The 25081-nt window shown below is 47.8% G+C and overlaps 1 protein-coding gene and 1 long non-coding RNA gene across 2 annotated transcripts; one reads left to right on the top strand and one right to left on the bottom strand.

Moving 5' to 3' along the window:
- Window positions 1-2038: 2038 nt before the first annotated feature.
- Window positions 2039-8985, bottom strand: LOC147994959 (uncharacterized). Its single transcript, XR_015686818.1, has 2 exons — window positions 8890-8985; window positions 2039-5741 (listed from the first exon to the last, which is right to left on the bottom strand). It is a non-coding gene; the product is annotated as an uncharacterized LOC147994959 (long non-coding RNA).
- Window positions 8986-9172: 187 nt separating this feature from the next.
- Window positions 9173-23536, top strand: Sec61a1 (SEC61 translocon subunit alpha 1). Its single transcript, NM_199256.3, is given in 12 exon segments — window positions 9173-9292; window positions 9531-9598; window positions 12228-12293; window positions 12366-12444; window positions 13258-13389; window positions 15006-15115; window positions 15357-15510; window positions 18534-18694; window positions 19840-20037; window positions 20280-20471; window positions 20959-21035; window positions 21851-23536. Coding segments are annotated over 12 exon segments (1431 nt in total). The 5' UTR covers window positions 9173-9285; the 3' UTR covers window positions 22038-23536.
- Window positions 23537-25081: the final 1545 nt, after the last annotated feature.

Raw genomic sequence — 25081 nt, 5'->3', positions numbered from 1 at the left:
GGTGATGGATGGTGTGCATGGGCACAGGTGATGGTGTGCACAGGCACAGGTGCAATGTACACAGGCACAGGTGATGGTGTGCACAGGCACAGGTGATGGTGTGCACAGGCACAGGTGATGGTGTATACAGGCACAGGTGATGGTGTATACAGGCACAGGTGATGGTGTGCACAGGTACAGGTGATGGTGTGCACAGGCACAGGTGATGGATGGTGTGCACAGGCACAGGTGATGGTGTGCATGGGCACAGGTGATGGTGTACACAGGCACAGGTGATGGTGTGCATGGGCACAGGTGATGGTGTGTACGGGCACAGGTATGGTGTGCACAGGCACAGTCAAAACTGCTATAAATATGCTCAGCATGATGAGAAAACATGAGAGACATAAAATGAACCCAGTGGGACTTTGTCTGGAGGTGAAATGTTCCCGCCATGAAAATATCATGGAACAAGAGTAACAGTACATCACACTGATAGAGAAGGGATTGTGAACTTGAAAACACTGCAGCAGAAACAGACCCAGGAGTAGAAGAGAACAGAGCTGAATGCAGTGGCTTGACTGACTCGGAACACACTGTGTGCAGCCGCAGTACCAGAGGGGGATGTCAATCTTCTGAACTTATGAAAGCTTTAAAATGCCCAGCTTACCTTGAGGAGAGAAAGCGGATTGGTTCAATCTGATTGAACCAATGCTGATTGGTTCATTCCCAAGTAAATTGCTGTCCCTTCTACTGAGGGCAACTCCCCTCCAATGCCCTGCAACTGGGCCTAGGTGGAGTTCCACATCCCTGCCTCTCCTAGGCACAAGTGTCTGTGATAATGAAATGTTTGGAGCCTTAGACCCTGTGCCATCTGCTTGCAGAACCCCCATGGTGTCTTGGGAGTCACAGAGCCATGGTGAGGCAGAGGAGCTGGGGACAGCGTCCTAAAGACTGGAGTGTGACCCTGAAAACCCAGACCCAGAAGAAAAAAGCATCCAAACCAGCCAAAGCTGGCATATTGTCTTCTGGCAGACCCACGGTGCAAGCACTGTGTGGCAAGTGGGTGTCCCTTGGAGGGAGGCGGTCAGATCCAAACCCTGGCTCTGAGGAAAGAAGAAATCATTCTAGAATGAACAATGTGATAGTGCCTAGGAAGACGGTTTTCTTCTTTGAAAGTTTTCTTTAAGAGAGAAATTGGCCATTAAAAGTAAAACTGGTGGCAGTATGTTGTGAGATCTGTGACAGCCATGGGTGTGAGGTGTATGAACACAGACAAGGACCGAGAATTGTGATGCCTGTGGGTTTGTGTACATATGTGAATGAATACGGAACCATTGGACATTCTGCCACTTTAAGGTGTGAGCTGTAAACCCTAGGCACTCAAAGTGAAGACGATACAAACAAAGAAGGCTGGAGACTTGGCTCAGGAGTTAAGAGCACTTGTCACTCTTGCAGAATTGGATTCTGTAAATGTTATTCTGTGAGTTTTCCTTCACCCCCTTTGTTCCCAAGTAACAACAGGGTGTTTCTATGAACCCTCTAGTGCATACATGATTCGGAGACCTCAGCTCCAGGGCCCATGCTGTGCAGATATTCATCTAGTCTAACCCTCTTTGGCTGCCTACTGTCTAGCCACATGGTCCTTTACCTGACATCTGAGTCTTGCCCTGGCTTGCTGTGTTCCATTGTGTCCTCATGACTGCTCTCTTATCGAGACCTCATGGCAAACCCTCCTTTCTTCCTGGTCTTTCTGCTTTTCTGGACCCTCCAAGAGATCCTTTCTCTCAGCTTGGGATCCCCTGGCTGGGATTGGAAGTCCTGCCCTATCTCTTCTACTGACCAGTTATTGGCTTAACAGCACTTTATTAACCAATTAGAGTTGATAGAAAACAGTCTACACATCATTGACACAGGAGATGCTCCAAGAATCATGACAAGGCCAATACCCAGGCTGCAACCAAATCTCTGGGCACAGTAATAAGCATCTGGAGTACACAATACACAGAACCATTCCCCAACAAAGTTCAGTTCCCAGCATCCTTCATGGTGGCTCTCAATCATCTGTAACTCCAGCTCTAGGTGATATGAACCCTATTCTGATCATCTGTAACTCCAGCTCTAGGTGATATGAACCCTATTCTGATCATCTGTAACTCCAGCTCTAGGTGATATGAACCCTATTCTGACTTCCTCAGGGATTGCATGCACATAGTACCCATATTCATACATATAAAATAAAAGTATATCTGTTTTCAAAAAGAAAATAAAAGGAACCTATTTGTCTGGGAAATACAGAGGCAGGAGGATCAGAAGTTTAAAGTCATTCTCAGCTACACGACCAGTTTGTGGCCATCCTGAGATATGTGAGATCCTGCGTCCAAAAGAAAAAGAGGCAGACATAGTGGCAAACACCTTTAATCCCAGCACCCAGAAAGCAGAGGCAGGGGGATCTCTGTGAGTTGGGAGGCCAGTTTGCACTACATAGTGAATCCCAGGACAGCTGGAGCTACACAGTGAGACCTTGTCTCAAAGACAGTGGGGGTGGGGAAGGAGGAGGAAGGAGAAGAAAAGAGAGCAGACCCTGTGTCCAACAACCAACTGTATCAGCAACAGGAGACGTGGATCGGCAACCACTGTGTCTGTGGTGGTTCGGATAGGTTTGTCCCTCACAGACTCATCCTCGTAAACGCCTTAGAAGGTATGCTGGCTTCTAAGTCTGCCATATTCTTCCACTTGTGGGCACATACTATGTTCACTTGAGAAAACACCATTGATTCACAATTTGTATATTTTGATGTCTTGTGTCAGAAAATTATCCTCTCCCAAGTCCTTTGCTTCCCTTGGGACACCCCATTGAACTAAGAACTCCTAAATAGATAGATAGATAGATAGATAGATAGATAGATAGATAGATAGATAGATAGATAGACCGACCGACCTCACGAGGCCAGAGAAGGAGACAGTGACAGAAGAATGACACACTTAGAAGAATGTCAGCTCTTGGGAAGTAGATGAACATGATGTGAGTCTGTCTTCCTATTTGTCAATTGTTGCAAAGGTGGGGTGTACTACCCGTACCTCTGAAGCCGGGTGTGGGGGGAGGCCAGAAGCAGGACACTAGGTCTGTAAGACTTTGCATGATGGCAACACCTCCATGCTGCACCAAACCTGGGCTGGAAGTCAAACTCCCTATAGCAGTTAAACAAAGATGCCTCCCACACCTCTCACAGTTGAGTGACTGACCCTCCCTAGCAAGGAAAAGGAGGGGCTATCTGGGTGGGGACACCAGATTTAAAATAAAACATAGCTAGGATCCCAAACTCAATTTGAAATTTAAACAAGCAACAGATAATGTGTTTGGTATGAGGCTGTCCCAAATGTTACATGGGATATACTTAAAATAAGACACTAGTCTCTGCTTTTCCAATGGGCAAATGCAACTGGGCACTTCACGTACCATCTGCAGGAGGCTTGTATCTGGAGAAAAAGACCAAGGCACTCTGATGAAGCATTCAAGACCCTTGGGCAGCACTATGGAGGGTTTAAGGGTAGAAAGGGAACTCAGATCTTTTTCCAGTTTAGTTCCCAGATGGCTGGCACCCTGCAGGCCACCTACCCAAGCTCCCTTGATGACTGCACAAAGAGCCAGTAGTCAGAATGGTTCCAGATCTCTCAGCTGCAGAAAATCTCTATGGTGGATGATGACTATAAAGCTATGGGGTAGTGGCTCCAACTCACATTCTCTATGGCCACCAGACCCACACCCCACTGAGAAAGTTTCCCTCCCAAACAACATCCTTAGACACTGGGGAAAGTGACTCAGAAAAGCAATGGGGTTCCCCAAGACACAAGAGGGTGCAATGTCCCGGGAAAGTGAAGAAGCATCCTTAGTGATGAAAACCCATGCCAAGAGGTGGCCTGCAGGCCTAAAGAGCCAGTCCAGACAGGAGCCGGAGAAGCAAGAGGAAATCTAGAAGACACGGGGCAAGACCTCTTAGACTTTTCACTACAATGGGAAGGATGGTAGAGACTGCCAAGAACAGAGAGGTAACCTAGTCAACAGTACTTATGAAGCCCAACAGGTGAAAGCATGAGTTAATAACTCAAAGAGGGAAGATCTGGCATCACTAGTAGCCTTGCCACTGTAATACCCAAGGTCAAGAGCTTATAAAAAGAAGGGGTTTATTTTTGGCCCATGGTCTTGGAAGTTTAGTCCATGTCACAGGTTCTTTAGGCTAGTCAGCAGAACAAAATACACTTATCGCATGCCCAGGAGACAAGAAACAAAGAAGGCATGAGGATCCCACAATTTCCTTCAAGGGCTCCCCCCTAAAGACCTACTAGACTTTACCTCTTAAAGGTGTCTCCCAGTACTGTCAACCTGGTGACCAAGCCTTCTTTTGAGAACAGCTGCAATAGCTCCGTCAGAACATCGTGACAGGCAAGCACAGGGGGACGCTGTGCAGTGTGATGGGCCATTGGAAGCTGGGTGAGCTTCACAGATCTAACTGCCCATTACCAGCTCAAAGAGCCTTTGAGGAGAGCCGATTGTTAGGTTTATCCATGGATGTAATTTGCCCAGGCACATGCTCCGTAGGCAAAGATGCAAGGACTTTAGCTCTAACTAAAGCTCTTTAGCTTTATTGGATCAGGAAGTGATGAGGCTGCTGACGGAAAATAAAGGCCTGGAGATCCCACGGCTGTCTTGAGTGGATGGGCAAGTTCACATGGGTGTCTTGTTGTCGGAGACAGGCTCTCACTATTTAGCACTGGCTAACTTGTACTTCCCTACGTAGATCAGGCTGGCCTTAAAGCAAGAGATCTTCCTGTCCCTGCCTCCTGAGTGCTGGGACTAAAATTATGCCACCACAGCTGGCTTTGAACGTTTCTTTTTAATGTTTGCTTATGCACATGCCCACACAGGCTAAAAGGATGTCATATCTCCTAGAGCTGAAATTAGAGGCAGTTATGAGCTGCCTGATGTTGGTGCTGGGAACTAAGATCCTCTATAACGACAGTAAGTGCTCTTTAACCATCTCTCCTGCCCACCATGAGGTCATCTGAACAAAGTAAATGTGCTCCATGGGTTTGCTCAGGTTACATCAGCCAAAGCAGCAGATGGCATAAGGAAACTGGTCCCAACTTAGTGGTGTGAGGAAGGCTAGATGTAGGTGGTAACATCTGCGATGAGCTTCAGGAGCTGAGCAGGACATGGGTACTCCAAGACAAGGTTGGGAGGGAAAACACAAAGTGAAGAGAAGACCCAGCGTTGGGATGAGGGAGCAACAAGGAGGGAGGGCAGAGCTGGGGACAGCAGTGTGGAAGGCTATAAATCTGAACACTTGGATGGGGCGTGGCTCCCAGAAGACTGATTTCCTCCGGGGTCTCTCTAACCTCCTCTAATACAATACGTAGACTTTAGCTGAATGCATGACCTTTTGGAATAATGACTACATATCCAGACTCAATAATTCTTAGACAAAACTCGAGGGAAATAAAAACATGGCTTCCCAAAGATAGGCATGAAAATATCCACGGCAGTATTTTGAAAAATGGCCCAATCTGGAAATGTATCATCAACATCAGAATGACTGATTGTAGACCACAGAGCGAGGAAAAGGAGGAGATGCACAGAGTTCACACACAAGGCTGAGGGAAAGGATTCCATGACGAATGTTTCCATTTTTCAGAGTTCCAGTTCTGTAGTGACTGACAGACATCACAGTAGTTACCGAGGGGGTAGTCATCTTTCTTGGAGGCTGCAGAGGGAAGGCCACAGGGGTCCTGAAGGATTCTCTGCACACATGAGCAAATGTATGGAGACACGCCCACTCTATGTACTTTACCAGTGTCAACACCTGCACCCAGTCACCCTTTTGGTCCCTCTCAATCCAGTGTCTTCATAAGCAGGCAGACATGCCAAAGTGCCTGGGGGAGAGACCAAGAGCCTCAAAGAACTACAGGCAACCAAGGAATGCCAAGAGCAGAAAAAAAAAAAAGTCTTGTCCAGGGAGTAGTCCTCAAAGTGGTTATCAAACACCAAGTAGTCAGCCCTGAAGGCATACATACATACAAGTATACATACTGAGCAGGTTGTATTTTAGAATACATATGTATATACGATGTTCATGTAACAATGAAAAAATGAGGTCATGAATTTGAAACAGAGAAAGGAGGTATAAAAAGGAGGGTTTGGAGAAGAAAAAGGAGAAATGATATATTGTAATATCAAAAATAAACAAAAAATAAAGTATTAAAGAAGTCCAGGTCTGGGGCTGGAGAGATGGCTCAGTGGTTAAGAGCACCCGACTGCTCTTCCAGAGGTCATGAGTTCAATTCCCAGCAACCACATGGTGGCTCACAACCATCTGTAAAGAGATCCGATTCCCTCTTCTGGTGTATCTGAAGACAGCTACAATGTACTTATATATAATAAATGAATAAATCTTTAAAAAAAAAAAAAAGAAGTCCAGGTCTGGAGAAACATACAGCTCAGGGGTAGTGTTTGTCTAGTGTGCTCCGAGTCTGGGCTTTCACTGGGCACCACAGTCCTTCCTGCTTCTCCAGTAAAGAAACGCAAATTCAAAGGCTCAATACCATCTCCTAATTTTGTCATTACACATTTTCATATCAGCTACGGGGAATTCCAAATTTTCCACTTAGAACATGAAACTGATTTCATTTTTCAAGCAGTACGCCTGTTTTTCCATACCATCTTCCATTTGTGTCAAGCTATCCTTTGATGAATTAGAAAGAATATTTGGGTCCATACTACATGTTCTGTTAAGTCACTTTCATGAAAATGCTTGACTCACTTTTATAGTAGTGCTAAAAATTCTGACAAGTGCTTTCTGAACCTTTTTTGTTCCTCCCCCCCTCCCCCAGATGTGACACCAAACCATACCCTTAAAAAAAAAGTAAGGGGTCGGGGAGAGGGGGATTAGGACTCTGGGTGTGTCCAAGGTCCAAGGACAACTTTGTGGGGTTGGTTTTCTCCTTCGCCTTTGTGTAGGTTCCAGGAATTAAACTCAGACCATCATGCTGCACTGCATGGGACACTTCAGACCTGCATGGGAACCTCTCACTGGTCCTGGCCTGTCTTTTCCTTCCCATAGTAACATATTGGTAACTCTGTTGTTTAGAGGTTTTGTCTGGAGACAGTGTCATGTAGCCCAGGCTGTCCTTGAACTACTGACCTTCTTCCCTCTGCCCCCGAGTTCTGGGACAGCAGGTCTAAGTCACCAGGTCAGACTGTAAGGAATCTTTATTCTTGAGGTATTTCATGTATGAAACATGTGTTTTTAGATTTTCTTTCCATTGATGATTAAAACTTCCCACTCAAACCACAAGTGTTAACAGTATTTTGAAGAAACATATATCTGTAGCACAGTAATCTTTGTGGTAGGTGAACACTGAGCACAGGGCCTCATACATTGTACAAGGACTTTGCTGATAAGGGAGTTAGTCTCAGCTCTATTCAGTTTTCTTTTAAGATCTTATGTATAATAGAGTTCTGCCTCCATGTATGTCTGTGTCAGATCACCCATAACTGAAATTACAGACTGTTGTGACCTGCTATGCACATGCTGGAACTTGAATCTGGGTCTTCCTAACTGCTAAGCCATCTCTCCAGCCCCCTACTTCCACTCTTCAACAAACTTTTTGGTACTCAACTTTTTGTATCCTGTCACCAACATAAGATGCCCCCATTCTTGGTTGGGGATAGGGGGAACTTCATTTTGTAAAATACAGATTTTATTTTGTGAGGTCTGGAATCCATTACTATTTTAACTTCTTCATTGTCCTGAAGATGAATAAGATTCATGTTTATTGTATTTTAAAATACTATTATCAGGGGGATGGAAAGATGACTCAACAGTAAGATCACTTGCTGTTCTTCCAGAGGACCCGAGTTCAGTTTCCAATACCTTGTCAGGTGGCTCCCTCTTCTACCTTCAAAAGGCACCTGTAATCATTTACTTACGTGTGCACAGAAGCAATAAAAATCTCAAAGAAATCCTTAATCAAAACTTCATTTAGATTTTATGTCTCTTCTAGACATGTTTCAAGTATTTAATAATAAAATCTTTAAAATGTGTAAATGCAAAAACACGGCACATCTGTTTCAAAAACCTCACATTGTGGCCTGGTGTGGCGCATGCATCGCTAGTCCCAGAGTCAGGAGGATCTCTGAATCTGAAGCCAGCCTAGTCTACATAGTGGTATCGAGGGCTACCTAGAGACCTATTTTAAATAATCAAAAACAAAAACCTCGCACTGTGCTAAGAATATTCAGTTAATGCTTTCCCTAAACCCCTCAATATTTGTGTAAGCACATGCAATTTAATGCCAAATTAAATCCAAATGTCATATTAATGAAATAGGGCTGGATGTCTAGAGTGTTTCTAAAAGACGCGGCCACCAAAAACGTCTCCGTTAAAGTCAAGACTTGGCTGCATGAAACCCAGCACTCGAGGCGCACAGCAAGACTTCTATTTCTGATAGCAGAGCACTGAGATCAGAGATTCTTCTAAAAACAAATTTCACGTTGCCCTACCTAGCCCAGTCCCTTTCACACAGCCTTTGTTCCACCCAACAGTATTCCTTTCCCTGAAGATCTGGAGCAGCAAGGCTTGGCTCGGTTTCTTCATCTCTTCCTAATTCTCCGGTTCCAAAAGCCTTATTGGAATCCGCTACGATAAGGCCCACACCGAGCCTCCAGACCCGGCCTCCGCCGACCGTCCTCAAACGCAAGAGCTTAGGTATCCTCAGAGGCAGCCCATAACACCCACGCCAGGAGGAATGCAGGACAGGATTCAACACACGGCTGTTCTCTCGCGCGTGCCTCGCAGCAGCCGAGGCCTACTGAGTCGCGACATGCTATCCCTGGCACTTAGGGTCACCGACCTGGACGGCCGAATAGTCTGCTTCGTAGGGCCATAACCACGGTGAAGTACTCATAAGTAACACAGGCTGACTCGTTCCTCACTTCCGGACGAGTCTGAGCAGTTGCTCACGCCCACTTCCGGCGTGGCCCGACAGTCGTCTTCCCGACAGGCCCTCTGCTCCTGCTGCATGCCGGGAGTTGTGGTCTTGGCGCAGGCGGCGCGGCGGGCGCGCGTGGCAGGAAGCGGAAGCGGCCGGTGGCCCATCCCCGGCCCCGCCTCGCCGCGCTGCTCGCCGCCGGGCTATCACTGACGTGTCTCTCGGCTGAGGAAGCGCGCTCCAGATCTAGCAGCACCGTCGCCTCACTCGAAGTGGAGCGCAGTCGAGGCAGGGAGTGTAGTCGGACCAGCCACCGCCATGGCGAGTGAGTTTCCTGGGGCCACCCCGGCGCTGCCAGAATACGTCTTCTTTCTCCGCTTGGGCGCCGGCCGTGCTGCCCTATCCTGGCGGAACGCGGCCTGCCCCGGGGACTCATCCCCGCGCCCCTAAACCGAGCCCTCTGGGTCCCTGCACTCCCACGCCCGGCTCCCATCGTGCTGGTCTCCCTCAGGTGCCCTCAAGTTACTCTGTACCTAACTCTCTTTCTGTTTCTTCCATCAAAGTCAAATTTCTGGAAGTCATCAAGCCATTCTGTGTCATCTTGCCGGAAATTCAGAAGCCAGAGAGAAAGGTAAGTTCCCCCAGATGGTGGTCAAAGAAGCCTTGCAAAACTGGGCACTGGAAGTTTACAGTACAATTAAAAATGGCCTCAGTATACCGAATGGAAACTGCCCCTCTGGAGTGTAGTGTGTGTGCTGGGATACTCACGGGAGCCGTTGAAAGGTGACCTGGTTGTATGGGAATTCTCACGACACCGTGTCTCCTTTGGAGCATCTTTAGTAGTAGATAGTGTTTAACAAAGCCTCAGGTTTGCCTAGTTCAAAAGTGGGTCTGAGCAGTGATTGAATAAAACCTCAGTTAGGATCCCAGATTGAGTTACCCTCCGTTCTTCACCTCCAGCAGGAGCAGATCATGGGGTGTCTGTTTCCTGTGGGAAGTAACTTTAGTATCTAGTTTCCAAAGAAAAAAAACCAGTCGTGTAGTCGATATGAACGTGTTTGTATTTTTTTTTTTTTTTAATGTATGCTGCCCCAGCATCGAGTTTAAATGCACTGGTGAAGTCTGCTGCTGTTGACAGTAGGTGCGCTAAAACAAGGAAGGGGAGAGATGTAGCACCGTGCGAATCTTAATCAGAATTTCCATGGCAGTCAGCCTCAGCCCAAGAATAAATGTTCCTTATGGGAGATTGCCCGATGAAGGAACGTCTAGGCCCGTGGGTTACAGAAAACAATAAATCCACTTTGTGTCAAACCTGGCATTTGTAGCTGACATTTACATGGATACTTAGTGTGTACTCCTAATTTTTTTTACTTAAGATAGTTTTGTGCAAATGCCTTATAAGTCCCTTGCTGTCTTTGACAACATTGTGCAGAGCTTTACCTGTTCCACCTCAGTGCAAAGGTTCTGGCTCAGGGGTCAAGAAGCCCAAGTCCCACACTTTACATTCTTTCTTCATAGTCCTGTGACCTTGGCCTGGTAGAACAAGGGAGATGGGAAATATGTAAGGTATAACTGGCCCGGATTGGGGGTCCATCTGGTGAGAGTTTTGAATGGGACTAGAAGTTGCCTTGAGGGTGTGGGAAGGCTTCCTGGCTGGCATAAGTGCACTTGGATGGCAGGTTGTGAATGTAAAGTCTAGGGTGAGGGAGGTGGGCAGATAAGAAACGGCCTTGGCAGAGGGAGGGAGAGAGGGCCCTCAAGTGTGGCTTGGGAACCCTTGCAGGAGAGGGCAAATCATGCTACCGAACGAGGGTGACTTTGCAGCTATTCCAGAGGCAGAAGGTTCAGGACATAGACAGAACATCTTTGGATGTTTGCTCTTGAATTGACCAGGAGAGGAGGCTTTCTCGTTTAAAATAGTCTTGAAAAATGTGTCTCCTTTTTTCTAACAGTATCGTTCCTTGGGCTGGGAAACTGGCTACTGGCGGGCATGAGGCCCTGGTCAGGTGTCCATCATCACAATAGATGATAGCACGTGTACCCTTTTGTTACAAGCTTGTCTCTGATACCTGTGAAGTGTCTTGCTCCCCCGTCGTTAGGTGCTAAGTCCTTGGTGTAATAGGATTGGAAAGCAGTGTTCGTGAGAGAAAGAGGAGTAATGTGAGTCCCCCAGCTGCCTCTCTGAACTTGGAATTCACATCACCCAGGGAGTACATTACTGTGTCTTTCCGGGAGTGACTAGACCCAGAGAACTTAGATTCTGACCTGACAGCCTGCACACCGAACCAGTGCTTGTTAGAAACTTTTCTTTCTTGTTTCCTTTTCCTTTTGGCTTTACATTTGGTTAACATCTTGGTCTTTAGCTGTCTGTTAAACCCGTCGAAACCTGTGTGGTGGTGGGTCAGGCACTACTGAGGAGCTCTCACTATCTAGTGACAGCTCTTGAACAGGAGGAGCCTAGAGATTTCTAATCAGGCTAGAGAGTAAGATGATGTGTGTTGATTGTTTGACTTGCTTGATTTGTTACCTTTCTGGTTGTCGTGACAGCTTTCCTGACAGAAATGGAAGGAAGGAAGGAAGGAAGAAAGGAAGAGAGGGAGGAAGGGAGGGAGGAAGGAAGGGTGAATTGTGTTTGGGCTTACTGTTGACCGGTGTAGTTCATTACAGCAGGGAATGATTGACAGCAAGAACTTCAGGCACATTGGTCACACTGCATCCCCGGCCAGGAAGCAGGAAGCTGAGTGCTGGGCTCAGCTCACTTTCTCCTTTTTATTCAGTTCTGGATTCTAGCCCATGGATTGGGGCCTCCCACATTTAAGCTGGGTCTTCCCACTTAATAACTCAGTCCAGAAATTCCTCCATTTTTGTTTCCATGGTGATTCTGAATCCCATGAGGTTGACAATTGAGGTTAACATTATACTTAACACCTGGGAAGGGTTGACGAGAAGCCATCTTTAGTCTCAGCTGTTACTGTGAATGGTTAAGAACATAGCTTTGGGCTCAAATTCACTTCGCTGTAGGATTTGAGATAGATTACATTTTCTTGACCATTTTGCTCGTTGTCACATGAAGATAATCTGCAATACAGGTCTTTGTATCACATCTTGGACAGAGAAAGCACATGATGCGTGCTACTTAATGTTAGGGCTGTGTTTGGTACACTTTCGAGCAGCCTCTGAAATGGGGAATGAGAGCTTATTTGGATTCGTGTGCATTTATTTGCCTATGTGATAAAGTGCTCTCGTTCATTCCCTTCCAGATTCAGTTTAAGGAGAAGGTGTTGTGGACGGCCATCACCCTCTTCATCTTCTTAGTATGCTGCCAGGTAAGCTCTGCTCAGGCATCGTAGGGCTGAGTGGGCTGGAGCACGGGTGATACTCCTCTCTGCTCTTTGTAGATTCCCCTGTTTGGCATCATGTCTTCAGACTCAGCTGACCCCTTCTACTGGATGCGAGTGATTCTGGCCTCTAACAGAGGTAGGACTGCCTATGCCGCCCTTCCCTGTGGTGTGGGGAAGAAATACATACAGCATTTGCTGATGAATGCACCCTGTGGGTCTGAATGCAGTACAGAGCCTGTAATAACAAGATAAGGCTGCATTGTAGAAATTGTTTAAAACATGGGAGAATTGGAATACCTAAAAGTGATAACATTCTTTAGAAGGTATAATTTGTTACTTGGCTGAAATCTTTTTCATATCTGTAGGTTATAGTGTCTGTCTCCCCCTCCCCCCCCCCCAAAAAAAGGACTTTTGTAAGCCCTAGACCATTTACCTACCTATGGGCACAGAGAAGATTTTGAATACGTATGTTGATACTGCATTTGATTAATTCAATTAAAAATATAGTGCACATAAAGTTGGAAATCAGAACTGTGATTGAATTTAGCATAATGGAAGGTGGGAGTTTATTCACAGCCAGATATGGTTGTGCTGGCCTCTTTCCAGACTCCGGGAATGCCTTCAGTGTTATCCTTTCTTACTAACTGATGGGGAGACCAGCCTCTCTTATCTCCATGAAGCTAGAGTAAGTCTGTTGCTGGATTGAAATGCAGCTGTCTGAATAACATGTGGCTGCCTGCACAGAATGAGAGCTGCCTGGCAGGGTGAATAGGTTGCGTTAAGCTGTGCTCTAGTTGTTGGTCCTTGGAGGTGGTTCTATAAGGTAATTGCTGCCAGCAAACTGAGTGCTGTTGAGCTTGTATGTTAGTAGCCTAGTGTTGTTCTTTATATTTAACAATGTTTGTCCTTCCAAGCTCATTTTGGCTGTGTCTTGCCTTCTTTCCTCAAGGTACCTTGATGGAGCTGGGTATCTCTCCTATTGTCACGTCCGGCCTTATCATGCAGCTCTTAGCTGGTGCCAAGATAATTGAAGTTGGGGACACCCCGAAAGACCGAGCTCTCTTCAATGGAGCCCAAAAGTGTAAGAAATATTGTACATTATGTTTTGGTTGCCGATGTGAATTTGCTATAAAGCTGAGATTAAAGCACTGTGCTTTGTGCTCTGACCTCCTTGGCTGCCCCTCTGCATGCACTCCATGACCGCACTAGGAAGAGGCAGGATGGAACGGAAGGAACAGGGCTGGGAGCTCACCCTGTCCTGTGCACAGTTGGCACTCATATATCAGAGCTTCACTGAAGAGAGCTCCTGTATGTGTGACTCGGGTTAAGGGAAGAGAGGACACTCCTGAATGTTCTGTGCTTCTTATCAGCTTGTGAAGTGAAGAAAGCGAGGTGGTCGTCCTGAAGGTGTAGTTTTTCATCTAAGGAGGTAGTGATGTTTGCCATACAGCAAGTGATAGGTGTAACTGGTAACCGTGGCTTGCCACCAGCCTCAGTGCCCTACCTCTGAACTGGAATAGGTTATTCAGAAAAAGTTATCAAACCTCCTCTGCCTTAAGAATTGAGGAATATTGGGAAGTGGAAGTGCATTTGTAGCATGCCCAAATCCCTGGGTTTGATTGAACAAAGCTGGAATACTGAGCAATAGTGTTTTAATTTTTTACATGTTTAATTCATGCGCATGTGCCATAGTGTATGTGTGTAAGTCAGAACAATGTAGGTGTGATTCTACCCTTCTGTCATGGGGTTCTGGCCATTATCCTCAGATTATCTAGCTTGGCAGCAAGTGTCCTGGCTCTGATGTTTCATTGGTTGGTTTTATTTATTTGTGATTGTGTTTGCATGCATGTATGTGCCATGGATCTGTGTAGAGAAAGGTCAGAGAATATTATAGAGTCCGTTCTCTCTTTTCTCCTCTGTGTGGAATCTGAGAATGTCAGGTCATCGGGCCTGCATGGCAAGTATTTATCAACGTGGACGTCTTGACAGTCCCTGAACAGTTTTTTTTCTAAATTTCAAATAGGGACTGTGTTAGAGGGACACGTGAAAATTTAAACTGAAATTTAAGTCTTATTTAGAATCATCTCATGCTGGAAAACCAATACTATGTGTCAATTCAAATGTGTCTAGGAATGAAATACACTGAGATCTGAGACACCGCAGAAGGAGCTCTGTCAGGGGAAATGGGACCAGTAGCCAGGCCAGTGGCACTGTGGGTTCCCTTTCAAGACACTTGAAATATAAACTTAGATCCAAAAGAATTGGTTTTATCCCAAAGTCTTCTACACTCTGGACTTGGATCACGGTGGTGAGCTCTCGAGGTAGCCCACTTACAGCTCAGCTTAGAGATCTTCGGATCCCAGTGACCTGCTCTGTGCTGGGGCTTCAGGGGTGCCAGCACTGCGTTACGTCTCTGATTCTGCTTGAGATTCCATGCTCTTCCTAAGACCACATCTGCCAGGCTTCAGCTCTTTCTCGTCACTAAGGAAGAGGTGAGACCGGAGAGCAGATGGCTTTTGTTGAGGGTGCCTGTGTTCTCTCACACTTTGACCGTGTGACTATGGAGAGCCCTCCAGCTCCTTGAGGCAGTGTCAGCACTATGTGTTTTCTTTCAGTGTTGGGCATTCAGGTGTTCATTAGCCACTTCCCCTGCTTTGTCCTGTCCTGCTCTGAGAACACAGTTCTCTTGATTTCTAGTGTTTGGAATGATCATCACTATCGGTCAGTCCATTGTGTACGTGATGACGGGCATGTACGGGGACCCTTCAGAGATGGGTGCTGGAATCTGCCTGCTGATCACCATTCAGGTAACTGTTATGCTGTGCCCCTCAACCCCCACCCCCAAATACCAAATCTCAGCTGTGCCTTTAAGAAGCTGGAGGTTGTAGGTTTGCCCTTCTTAATACCAGATAAAGGCTGAGGATGCAGCCCACTCAGCTCTCTGTTTTAATACTCAAGAACTCAATTATTGAAGAAGAGAGCCACATCCCCTGGGAACAGTAACATGATCTATTTGGGTTTCTTTCCTTTTTTTCCTTTTTTCCACAGCTCTTTGTTGCTGGCTTAATTGTCCTACTTTTGGATGAACTCCTGCAGAAAGGATATGGCTTGGGCTCTGGCATCTCTCTCTTCATTGCGACTAATATCTGTGAGACCATTGTATGGAAGGCATTCAGCCCCACCACTGTCAACACTGGCCGAGGTAAGGGCCTCAGCTCATGCCACAGTTTAGCAGAGGCACAAGCTCATCCACTGTGTTTTAAGGATGGGGGAACTTATGCTCACGGCATTACACAGCCTAGATTTTCATATGCCTCATCATGGTTGGTGTGCCAGATGAGTGGGATCTGTGTTCTCAGCACACTGAGAACTGCACTACAGGAGTAAGTGCATTCTGTTTTAGCCTCTGTCTTGGGTGAACTTCAAGTCAGAGCCCACTGTGTTGACATTGAGATTGTAAGCATCTTTACCTTTATATATTTTGGCAGTTTACTCTGGATCATTTACAAAAAAAGCAAAACAAAAAACTGAAACTACTACACCAAAGTATTTGATCATGCTTGCCCTTGGGCTCAGATGGGTGGTATGAGCACATTTCTTTACTACTGATCTGGGTCATCGTGTAGTGAGGGGTCATAACACACATCTGTAATTCCAGCTCTCCAGAGGCTGAGGCAGGAGAACTGAGAATGTAGCTCAGTGGTAGAGGTTTGTGCAAGGCTCGACACCTGGCACCACAGAATACCGTGCAACCACATGATGCCTGGCTTATAGTAGGTACAGGTGACATATTAGCATGTTATGGCATTGCCATTAAGAGTGCCCTTGGATGGGAATGTTTCTAATCAAAATGTGTAAACACAACGAACGCTGTAGAATAAGACTTACTAGGGAACGAGACTTTTGTTGCTAAATGTGTTATTTATTTAGAAGCGGCTCATGAAAAATATTTGTGCATGCTTTTATAAAATTGGATGCAGGGGCAGTTTCTGCCTTCAGAGGCCGTACATACAGCCATCTAATGAACAAAAGCTGTCCTCTAATGAAATAAGTGGCATTGAGAGAGACTGGGGCAGTGAAAGGCACAGGTAAATGGAGTTGGAGTGTATTGTTTAGAAAGACCACATGATCAGGGATGCCAGCATTGGAAATGATAGCAAAGAAGGGAGCAGGGTGGGATGCTCCATCCCGGCTCAGGAACCAGCAGAGAACAGTTGCATTCTGGGGCTGATGGAGTGTGGAAGGACTGATGCACTCATACTGCAGAGCATTCTGCAGGGGAAGTGCCATGGCTGCCTTGAGCAGACAAGCAGTGAAGCACAGGTTGGTTGTTAGGGAAGAGGTTGTAGGGAAGATGGGACCAACGTGGAAAACAGAAGTCCATGGAAATGTAGTCTGAAAGGGCACTTTGATTCACTGACTGTGGTATGGGATGAACCACACCAGGGAAGATGGCATCAGTAAGGTTCAAGGACCAGAAATGTACTGAGGACACAGGTGACCTGTAGCCAGGACTACTACACTTGGCTGGCTCACCACTGCTGCCTCCTGAGGCAGTGCAAAAGTCCAGGACTGGGAAAGTATGGACAGCATGCATGGGTGTGCCACTGGGATGGTGCTAAGTATGTAGAGATGGGCTTGTTCCTAGAGAATTGACAGATATGGCAGCAGTTGTAAAAATTAGAAGAGCCAGGACCTAATCATGGCATTGTTGTCACTGCTGTGGGTTCTAAGACCTTGCTGTCACACAGCATCCTGGGATCTTGGGTCATTGTGACAGCAGTAAGGAAGAAAGGGTCACAGGGAAGGTGTTAGAGAGTTGATCCAGGTATCGCAGTTGAGCAGTCTTGAAAGGCATGAGGGAAGCAACCAGTAGCTCTGTGTCCTGGGCTGAGGTTGTCTCTCTGAAGCTGGACAGGACAAAAGCAGGGTGATGGGAGCTTAGAAAGGCTACTGGGGAGAAAGCAGGAGCAACCGCCCCCCAACCCCCATCTACCTGGACACACCTGTTAGATACAAGCCTTGTCCTGGCTAGCTGCAGCTCCCTTATCCCTAAATAGAAGATAGGCCACAACTGAAAGGTAGGAAGGCTTGCTCTAACCTCCCCTTACCTGCAGGTATTTGCGATACTCTTCTTGCTCTCTTCAGCTTTCAGGAGCTCATCTGTTCGCCAGGCCTACTAGTAGGCAAGACCTGTGGAAGGGTGGAGACCAGGATCTCAGGCCATGCACCCATAATGGCAGCCACATTTCCTTTTGTAGCATTGGTGTTTGGAGCTGAGAACTCCAGCTTTCCTCACTCTCCTACTGGGGACAGGCTGCCCTCTTCAGGGACTAGGATGAATGTTCCTACTGCCCAGGTTCCAGAACAAGACTTGGCCTTTTTCAAGCAAATTGTGTCACAGATGTTCTTCCACACATCTGGTGACCTAAGAAATGAGAGCAGCCAGCTCATCGCAGAAGAGAAGAACCCAGTGCTGTAGTTTGTCTCTCTGAACTCCTTCACCTTTCCTCTCAGTTTGGGTCATTAAGAAGCTGAGGGGCAAAGCAAGCACTCTTCATCCTCCACTTCTAAAAATGTTGTCCTCAGATGAAGTGATGAGATGAGAGCCATACCCAAACTTTGGACTGAGCCCAGAACAACATTTCCTTCTCTGTTCTAACTTTCCCTAGGCCTAGGCCTGGAATCTAATAGCCTCTACAATCTTAACTTCCAAGCTGACTGACTCTATCCAGCTTTTCTCAGCTTCTGACTGAATTGCTCTGTCTGGCCTCACACTGACATTGGCCATCTGTTCTAATCCTCTTGCTCATTGTGTCTTCGCCTGTATCTAGCTTGTTCTCTCTGTAACCTGTCTCTGTGCATCTGTCCCAGTAAAGCTTCCATACACACCCACCATCCATCACTACCACCTTTTTTCTCTCGAGGCTCTTAAATAGCCTCTCTTCCTCTCCTTGTCTGGTGAGAGTTGGGCTTATGTCCGTCTGATTCTGTCAGATCTTTCTCTGATGTGTCACTTTGTTTGACTCAATTAGACATCACTTTCAATATGGCTGCTTCCTTCTACAAACTAACCTTGTCTTCATTGTTAAGGATTAAAGGTATGAACTAAGGGTGTGTCTGTATTCTGGCTGGATCATATCTATAGATGTGGTCCCTTGCAGGAACAGCCATGTTGCTAGATTAAAATTCCTCTACACACCACATGTTTTACTCTGCCCATAGGGATGGAATTTGAAGGCGCCATCATTGCGCTGTTCCACCTGCTGGCCACCCGCACAGACAAGGTCCGAGCCCTTCGAGAGGCATTCTACCGCCAGAACCTCCCTAACCTCATGAACCTGATTGCCACCATCTTCGTCTTTGCTGTTGTCATCTATTTCCAGGTGTGTCCAAAGGCAGCAGTCCAGCTCAGCATCCACATTGTCCTGCCCCGCAGTTTTCAGGTGTAGGATTATTGGTCTCTCTTGTTTCTCAGTAGGACACCTGAACTGCTAGCTGTCTTAATTGCACAGACCCTCATATTTACCAGGAGTTTTGTATTTGAAAGTGGGAGGGTGGGTGGGTTGGTTGGTTGGTTAAGGTTAGTTTGAGACAGGGTCTGTCTAGCCTGGGCTGGCCTGAAGCTCAGTATGTAGACCAGGCTATCCTAAACTCATATAGATTTAACTTCCTCCGCCTTTCAGGTGTTGAGATTAAAGGTTTATGCCACCGTGCCCAGCATGTTTTGCAGTATTTTAATACTGACTGAAAGAAATTACAGCAGTTATCCAGGTGTGGTGGCTCATTTTGGTAGGTGGGACATAAGACCACCTATATAAGTTCAGCATGATGTATGTAGTGAGAGTCTGTTTTAAAACAAACAATGCTGGTGAGAGAGCTCAGTGTGTATGGGTGATTGTTGCCAAGCCTAGTGATAAGTTCAGTTCCCAGGACCCACATGGAGAGAACTAACTTCTTTCTGTATGCTGTCCTTTGATTCCTACTTAGACACTGTGGCGTGCGTGCGTGCGTGTGTGCGTACACACACACACACTTAAAGTTTTGAAAAAGGGATAACAGTGAAAGACATGTCTGTGACGAGCCGGATAAGGCAGTGACTCCTGCTGAGTCAGCTGCCTGCTTGCCTACTTAGTAACAGCTCAGTTTTTCGGAGCAAGGCGATGGCTGGTTGAATTAGTAAGAAGGTAGAGTCTTCTGTCTTGTCCTAGTGTCCTGGGCACTGGGTTTATAACAGTAAAGAAGGAAGCGACTCTGGTGTCCAGGGTTTCGGCGGGGTGGGTGGTTTTGCTGGGCAGCTTAGGGTTTTTGTTAATGATCACATGGGTGATCACTGCCTGGGAACCACCAGTAGGGTCTGGAGGTATAGGAAAGGAAGGGGTATGTGCCCTCAGACACCATCACTGCTGCAAGTCCAGTGGTAGAACTGACACCCAGCATCACCTCTCCTATGGCCAACCCGACTGTCCTGACCACACGGGACAGTAGGCAGAATAGGACAGTGAAAAATCATGTTGTGTTTGCATTGTAGGGCTTCCGAGTGGACCTTCCAATCAAGTCGGCGCGTTACCGAGGCCAGTACAATACCTACCCCATCAAGCTCTTCTACACCTCCAACATTCCCATCATCTTGCAGTCTGCTCTGGTGTCCAACCTGTATGTCATCTCCCAGATGCTGTCAGCACGTTTCAGTGGCAACCTGCTGGTTAGCCTGCTGGGCACCTGGTCGGTGAGTGTCACTGTACCCAGGGAGGATTGTTTGTACTGATGTAGTAGCTGTGGCTTGTGATAGGGTGTCTTAACCTAGGACCAAATATTTCACTTAAAGGTCTTTCTGAGCTTCCTCTTAAAAACAATTTGGTGAGATTGCTGTGGGTGAGCTTATGACACCACAAAGCATCTGCTGGGAGCTTTGGCTCTGCTGTGGCGTGTCGAAGCAGCATCTGGAAGACTTGTGTATCTTACTCCTAGGATACGTCATCTGGGGGCCCAGCCCGTGCTTACCCAGTTGGTGGCCTGTGTTACTACCTGTCTCCTCCGGAATCATTCGGCTCAGTGCTGGAGGACCCTGTCCATGCGGTCGTGTACATTGTATTCATGCTGGGTTCCTGTGCATTCTTTTCCAAAACATGGATCGAAGTTTCGGGTTCTTCTGCCAAAGATGTAAGTCTAAGCCCACATTCCTGCTAGAGATAAGGGCAGCTGCTGGCATCCAGGGAGCTCCACTTGTTACCACTGTGCATATAGTATATGGTATAAGCCGTCCATTCTACAGTTGGATCATCCCTCTGGGGCAGTGTGGAAGCCCCAAGGGCAACCAGTGGAGATTAACAGAGTTGGCTCTGACAGCCTGAGGCCATAGTAGAAAGAGAGACTATTGTGTGAGTGAGTGTATAGCTGCAAGTTAAAGTTCCTCCATGGAGACTTGTCTGAGCTGTGGGGGAAATATCTGGCCGGGAGGTGATAGCATATACCTTTAATCCTAGCACTTGGGAGGCAGAGTCAGGCAGATCTCACGAGACAAGGTTACATAGAGAACCTCCAAAAAATGAGATAATGCAAATCAAAAATCTGAAATTGTTTAGTCCCACTGTGAAGCAGCCCCCTTCCCCTCAGCCTCTGGCTCATGTGCTTATACTTGGTTGTGTAGGTTGCCAAGCAGCTGAAGGAGCAGCAGATGGTGATGAGAGGCCACAGGGAGACCTCCATGGTGCATGAGCTCAACCGGTAAGTGTGCTCATTACATCCAAATACTAGAAATACCAGTACAGCCCGGTATAACCCCTGACCAAAGAAGACAGCACAGGAGAGGAGAAGGAAGCACACAGCCAGGGTGTCAAAATGGTACATACAGGATGGTGGTGACTGAGCAGTCCTGGTTTAGGCTGGGTGGGTCCTAGCACAGGTGAAGCCAAGGTACTGTCAAGAGCAGCTGGCCTGGAACAGGTGCTTAGTTCAGAAATAAGAAAGCAAAGGAGAGGCCAGAGACTGCCAGGCTCAGCCAAGGGTGATAGAGGAATGTAGCAGTCACCGTGCAGAGCAAGGAAGGAGATGAAAGTCTAGGGCTCCAGGAGCAGCAGGCAACCCTACATAGGCCTCCTGAAGCTGCCTCTTGGTAGATGGAAAGTGCCTGAGCTTTCTGCCCAGTCTGTGATCATGGTTAGTTCTCTGCTGTCACTCAGAACAACCAGATGCTGTGTAGAATGAGCAAGTGGTGATTTGAAGTTTCTGACCTCACTGAAGGAGGCCACTACAAGGAACACCAGAAATGTCAGTTTCTGAGCCAGGAGCAGCAGGCTTTCACTTCAGTCCATAACTCTTACGGCCCCTGACTCGTGCTGCCCAGGAGACATGCACAGCAGTCTCAGGCTTGACATTCACAGCGCACCGTCTGGGCAGTCTGCAGACAGCGTCCTAACATTCCTGTTTCCAGGCTAAACTCTAGAGTGGCATCATCCATGTTGGGGTTTGTGCTAGTCACATCCCCAGTCCTGGGTGGCTGGCTCATCAAGCACCGCAGCTGTCTCTCTGTCTGTCTGCAGGTACATCCCCACAGCTGCAGCCTTCGGTGGGCTGTGCATTGGGGCCCTCTCTGTCCTGGCTGATTTCCTGGGTGCTATCGGGTCTGGCACCGGGATCCTGCTGGCGGTCACCATCATCTACCAGTACTTTGAGATCTTCGTCAAAGAGCAGAGCGAGGTGGGCAGCATGGGAGCCCTTCTCTTCTGAGCCTCGTGTGCCTGTGGACCAGGGTGAGGGCACAGGCTCCAGAACTGCCCCGGAAGGGTGCTCTTACTGCTGGAGCATGCTACTGTGGCATAGGGACTTTAATTTTTTTTTTTTTTAATTTCATATCTTTTCATTCCACTGTGTAAAGTGCTAGGAAATTTCCAATTTGAAGTTTTGCTTTTTCTGACATTGGCAAGAGACTGATAGAAGTGAATTGTTAGCTGATGTCTGGGGTGTGATAACAAATTGTCCCCAAGTTTCCAATGTAACTTTTATTTAAACCCTTGCACTTCTCAGTGCCTGGCAGCTGCAAGGGTCCCAACTGCCCCGAGGCAGTCTGTGGCCCTGGTTGAAGGAAGCACAAACTACAAGATGTCTGCATCTCCTCTGGGCATGCAGACGGGTGAGGATCAGCATCCGCGTGTCTGCTGTTGCCAGCAGGGAGGGGATTACTGGCTTTACCTTGAGCCTGGCCTCACTAGGTAGCTAGGCACATGTAAAGGGTCCTTGTGCTCTTTTCCAGGTCCCACTAGAAAGGGAGGTCCTGTGGTGGCCACCTCTGTCTTCCTACCGAGAACTTCCTGTTCCAGGTTTTCGAGTTTTCTTGTTGTTAGGACCAAATGTAGACTGGCTGAGGACCTATAGGAAAATCAAACTGGGTTCAGAGATCTCTTAAGGAAGTTGCTCAAAATCCTTTTTATAGTTAAGGTGTCTGGGGTAGCAGATAACATGGGTCTGAGGGTTAGAAGCCTCAGGTCTATAGGAAAGGCCCCTTCTTAAGATAGAAACTGTCTAACAGCAAGGGTACAAAGGCTACAGTTTGAGGTCAGAGCAATCAGAGCTTGTCAGCTTACCTTAAGACACAGGAGGGTCCAGTTGTTCACACAAGGGGGCAGGAGCTCTGGTGGGTGTGCAGCCATGTGGTCACAGCCTGCCAGCAGCAAGACACCTGGGTCCGCCACACCTCAGTGGAAGTAGCAAATGCCTCCCTGACCCAGGGCTTCTAGGGACTCTTGCTGCTCTGCTTGCCAGCAAATGGCAACCAAGGGACAATTAGCCACTTGCCCCGACACAGGTCAGCATCAGGGCCCTTGCACATAGCCCAGGACTCACACCATATCACACGTGGCCTTGTCTAGACCCAGTCCTGAGCAGAGGAGCCTGGTGCCCTCCCAGTCCACAGGGTCTTCCCACTGCCCCTCCTCTGCCACTGCCACAGAGCAGCAGGGCTTCCCACCTACCGTAGGGACTCCACAGCTTCTGGCAAGCGGGTGCAGAGTCCCCAGCTCTGGGCTGTGCTGAGGAGCATCAGGCCTAGAGGAGTCCACAGTCTCACTTGCTGCTGTAGCTGTCAGCCGGGCCTGGTGGCTTGTGGTTGATGGTCACTGTTAGTGGGTGAGTAGGGATGACCTGGCTTCCAAGAGGACTGTCACTGTGGACACCAAAATGGCTTAACTGAGATACAGTGAAAACATGACAAATAAACCAACTTTTTACAACCTGCCTCGTCATCTTTGTAGTCAAGCAGAGAGCTTGTTCAGTGTTGGCAGTCACCCAGGGCTGTCAGCTCACCTGTGGCATCTCCTATGCCAGCATTGCCTACCTGCTACCTCCTGGGAAAAGGAGGCACGGGACTAGGGCAGTGGAATCCCTGTGTACCAGCAGGGGTGAGGCTCTGGCTTCCAGTGTACGCCTGGGTCCTGAAGGGCACTGAAGTGCTGCCCACGCCAGGTAGGTGGTACAGTTGGCAGGAGCCTATAGATAATTGTTCAGGCTGAGAGCACGGCTGTTCACCAGGGAGGCTCAGTCTGTTGGTGGCTGCTCTGGGACCAGACCTGCAGCCTTGGTGCTGGCCAGAGCCTGATGGGGACAGGTGACCTAGGTGGTCCACCTGGCACTAGCCTGCCTGCAGCTTCTTGTTGGCACACCTCAGCAAGGGACAGGCCATAGGGCAGTTCTTGGGCAAGACTAGGAAAATGTACACAGCAGGCCCTTGCACATGCTGTTCTGTACAGCTTTGGAACATTTCTCTGCAGTGCGAGCCTGACTGAGGACAACGCCTGGCCTCAACAGCAGCACTGCTTAAAGCTGCTCAGACACAGGTGGGCAGCCACATCTTGCACTCTGCTGCCAGCTAGCCACAGGGTTGCAGGAGCCTAGCCGAAGGTGGTGGGGCCCAGGCAACAGGATACTCTGTTGGTCTGTAGAAAACCTACCATTTGAGGGAGTTGGGGGGAAGGGACTGAGGGACTGAGCCTCTTGCTGCCTGGTTACTTGAAACTATGCCAGAGCCAGCCAGTCAGAGGGAGTCAACAGAGCCCCCTGAAGCAGCAGTTTGGTCGAGGCTCCCTTTCTACTACTTGGTTACTGGAGCCCTCCGGGCACCTTTGCTGGGACCTAGTTGGAGTGACATAAGTAGATGGAGAGGATCTGGGTCTGGGAACTTGACAGGTGGGAATGCCTGTGAAGAATTACATGAGATTCAACTCTTCATACCTGTGAGGGGTTTTCATTAGGTTGAGAGAAAAACCCACCCTAAATGTGGACTTTGTTATTTCACTGGCTGGGTCCTAGCCTGATAAAGGAGAAAGCAGAGCAGGGGCAGCCATCTGACTGGATGCAGTGTGAGTGATGCTGCAAGTTCCTGCTGTCTGGACGTCTGTCCTGCCACCATGGACTGAGCTAGAGTAAACTCTTAAGCTGCAATGAGACAAATGCTAGTAAGCCAGGTTGCCACGCTCCCTGAAACCCTACTCCTGTATGCTGCTCTCCTTCCCACTACCTCCCTGCTTCCAGCCTGCTCTGCTGCATTGGCTGACAGCCTCAGGAGAGTCTAGGGAAGACCAAGAAGCTTAATCTCTCCCATGGTGGCTCAGGCCCTGGGGAAGAACATGTTTCCCAGTGATGGCAGAAACCCAGCCTGGATTAGACGTGCCAGGCCCTGGTCTGGACTGCTACAGGAGTGCCATTGCTGCCGTTGCCCGCACCCTTCTGGCTGAAACCTGTGATCAGTTCATCTGGTATTGCGTTGTATCAGCAAATAG

Source organism: Rattus norvegicus, chromosome 4 (assembly GCF_021556685.1).
Source record: "Rattus norvegicus strain SHRSP/BbbUtx chromosome 4, alternate assembly SHRSP_T2T, whole genome shotgun sequence".
Lineage (NCBI taxonomy): Eukaryota > Metazoa > Chordata > Mammalia > Rodentia > Muridae > Rattus > Rattus norvegicus.
This window is presented reverse-complemented; position numbering and strand designations above follow the sequence as displayed.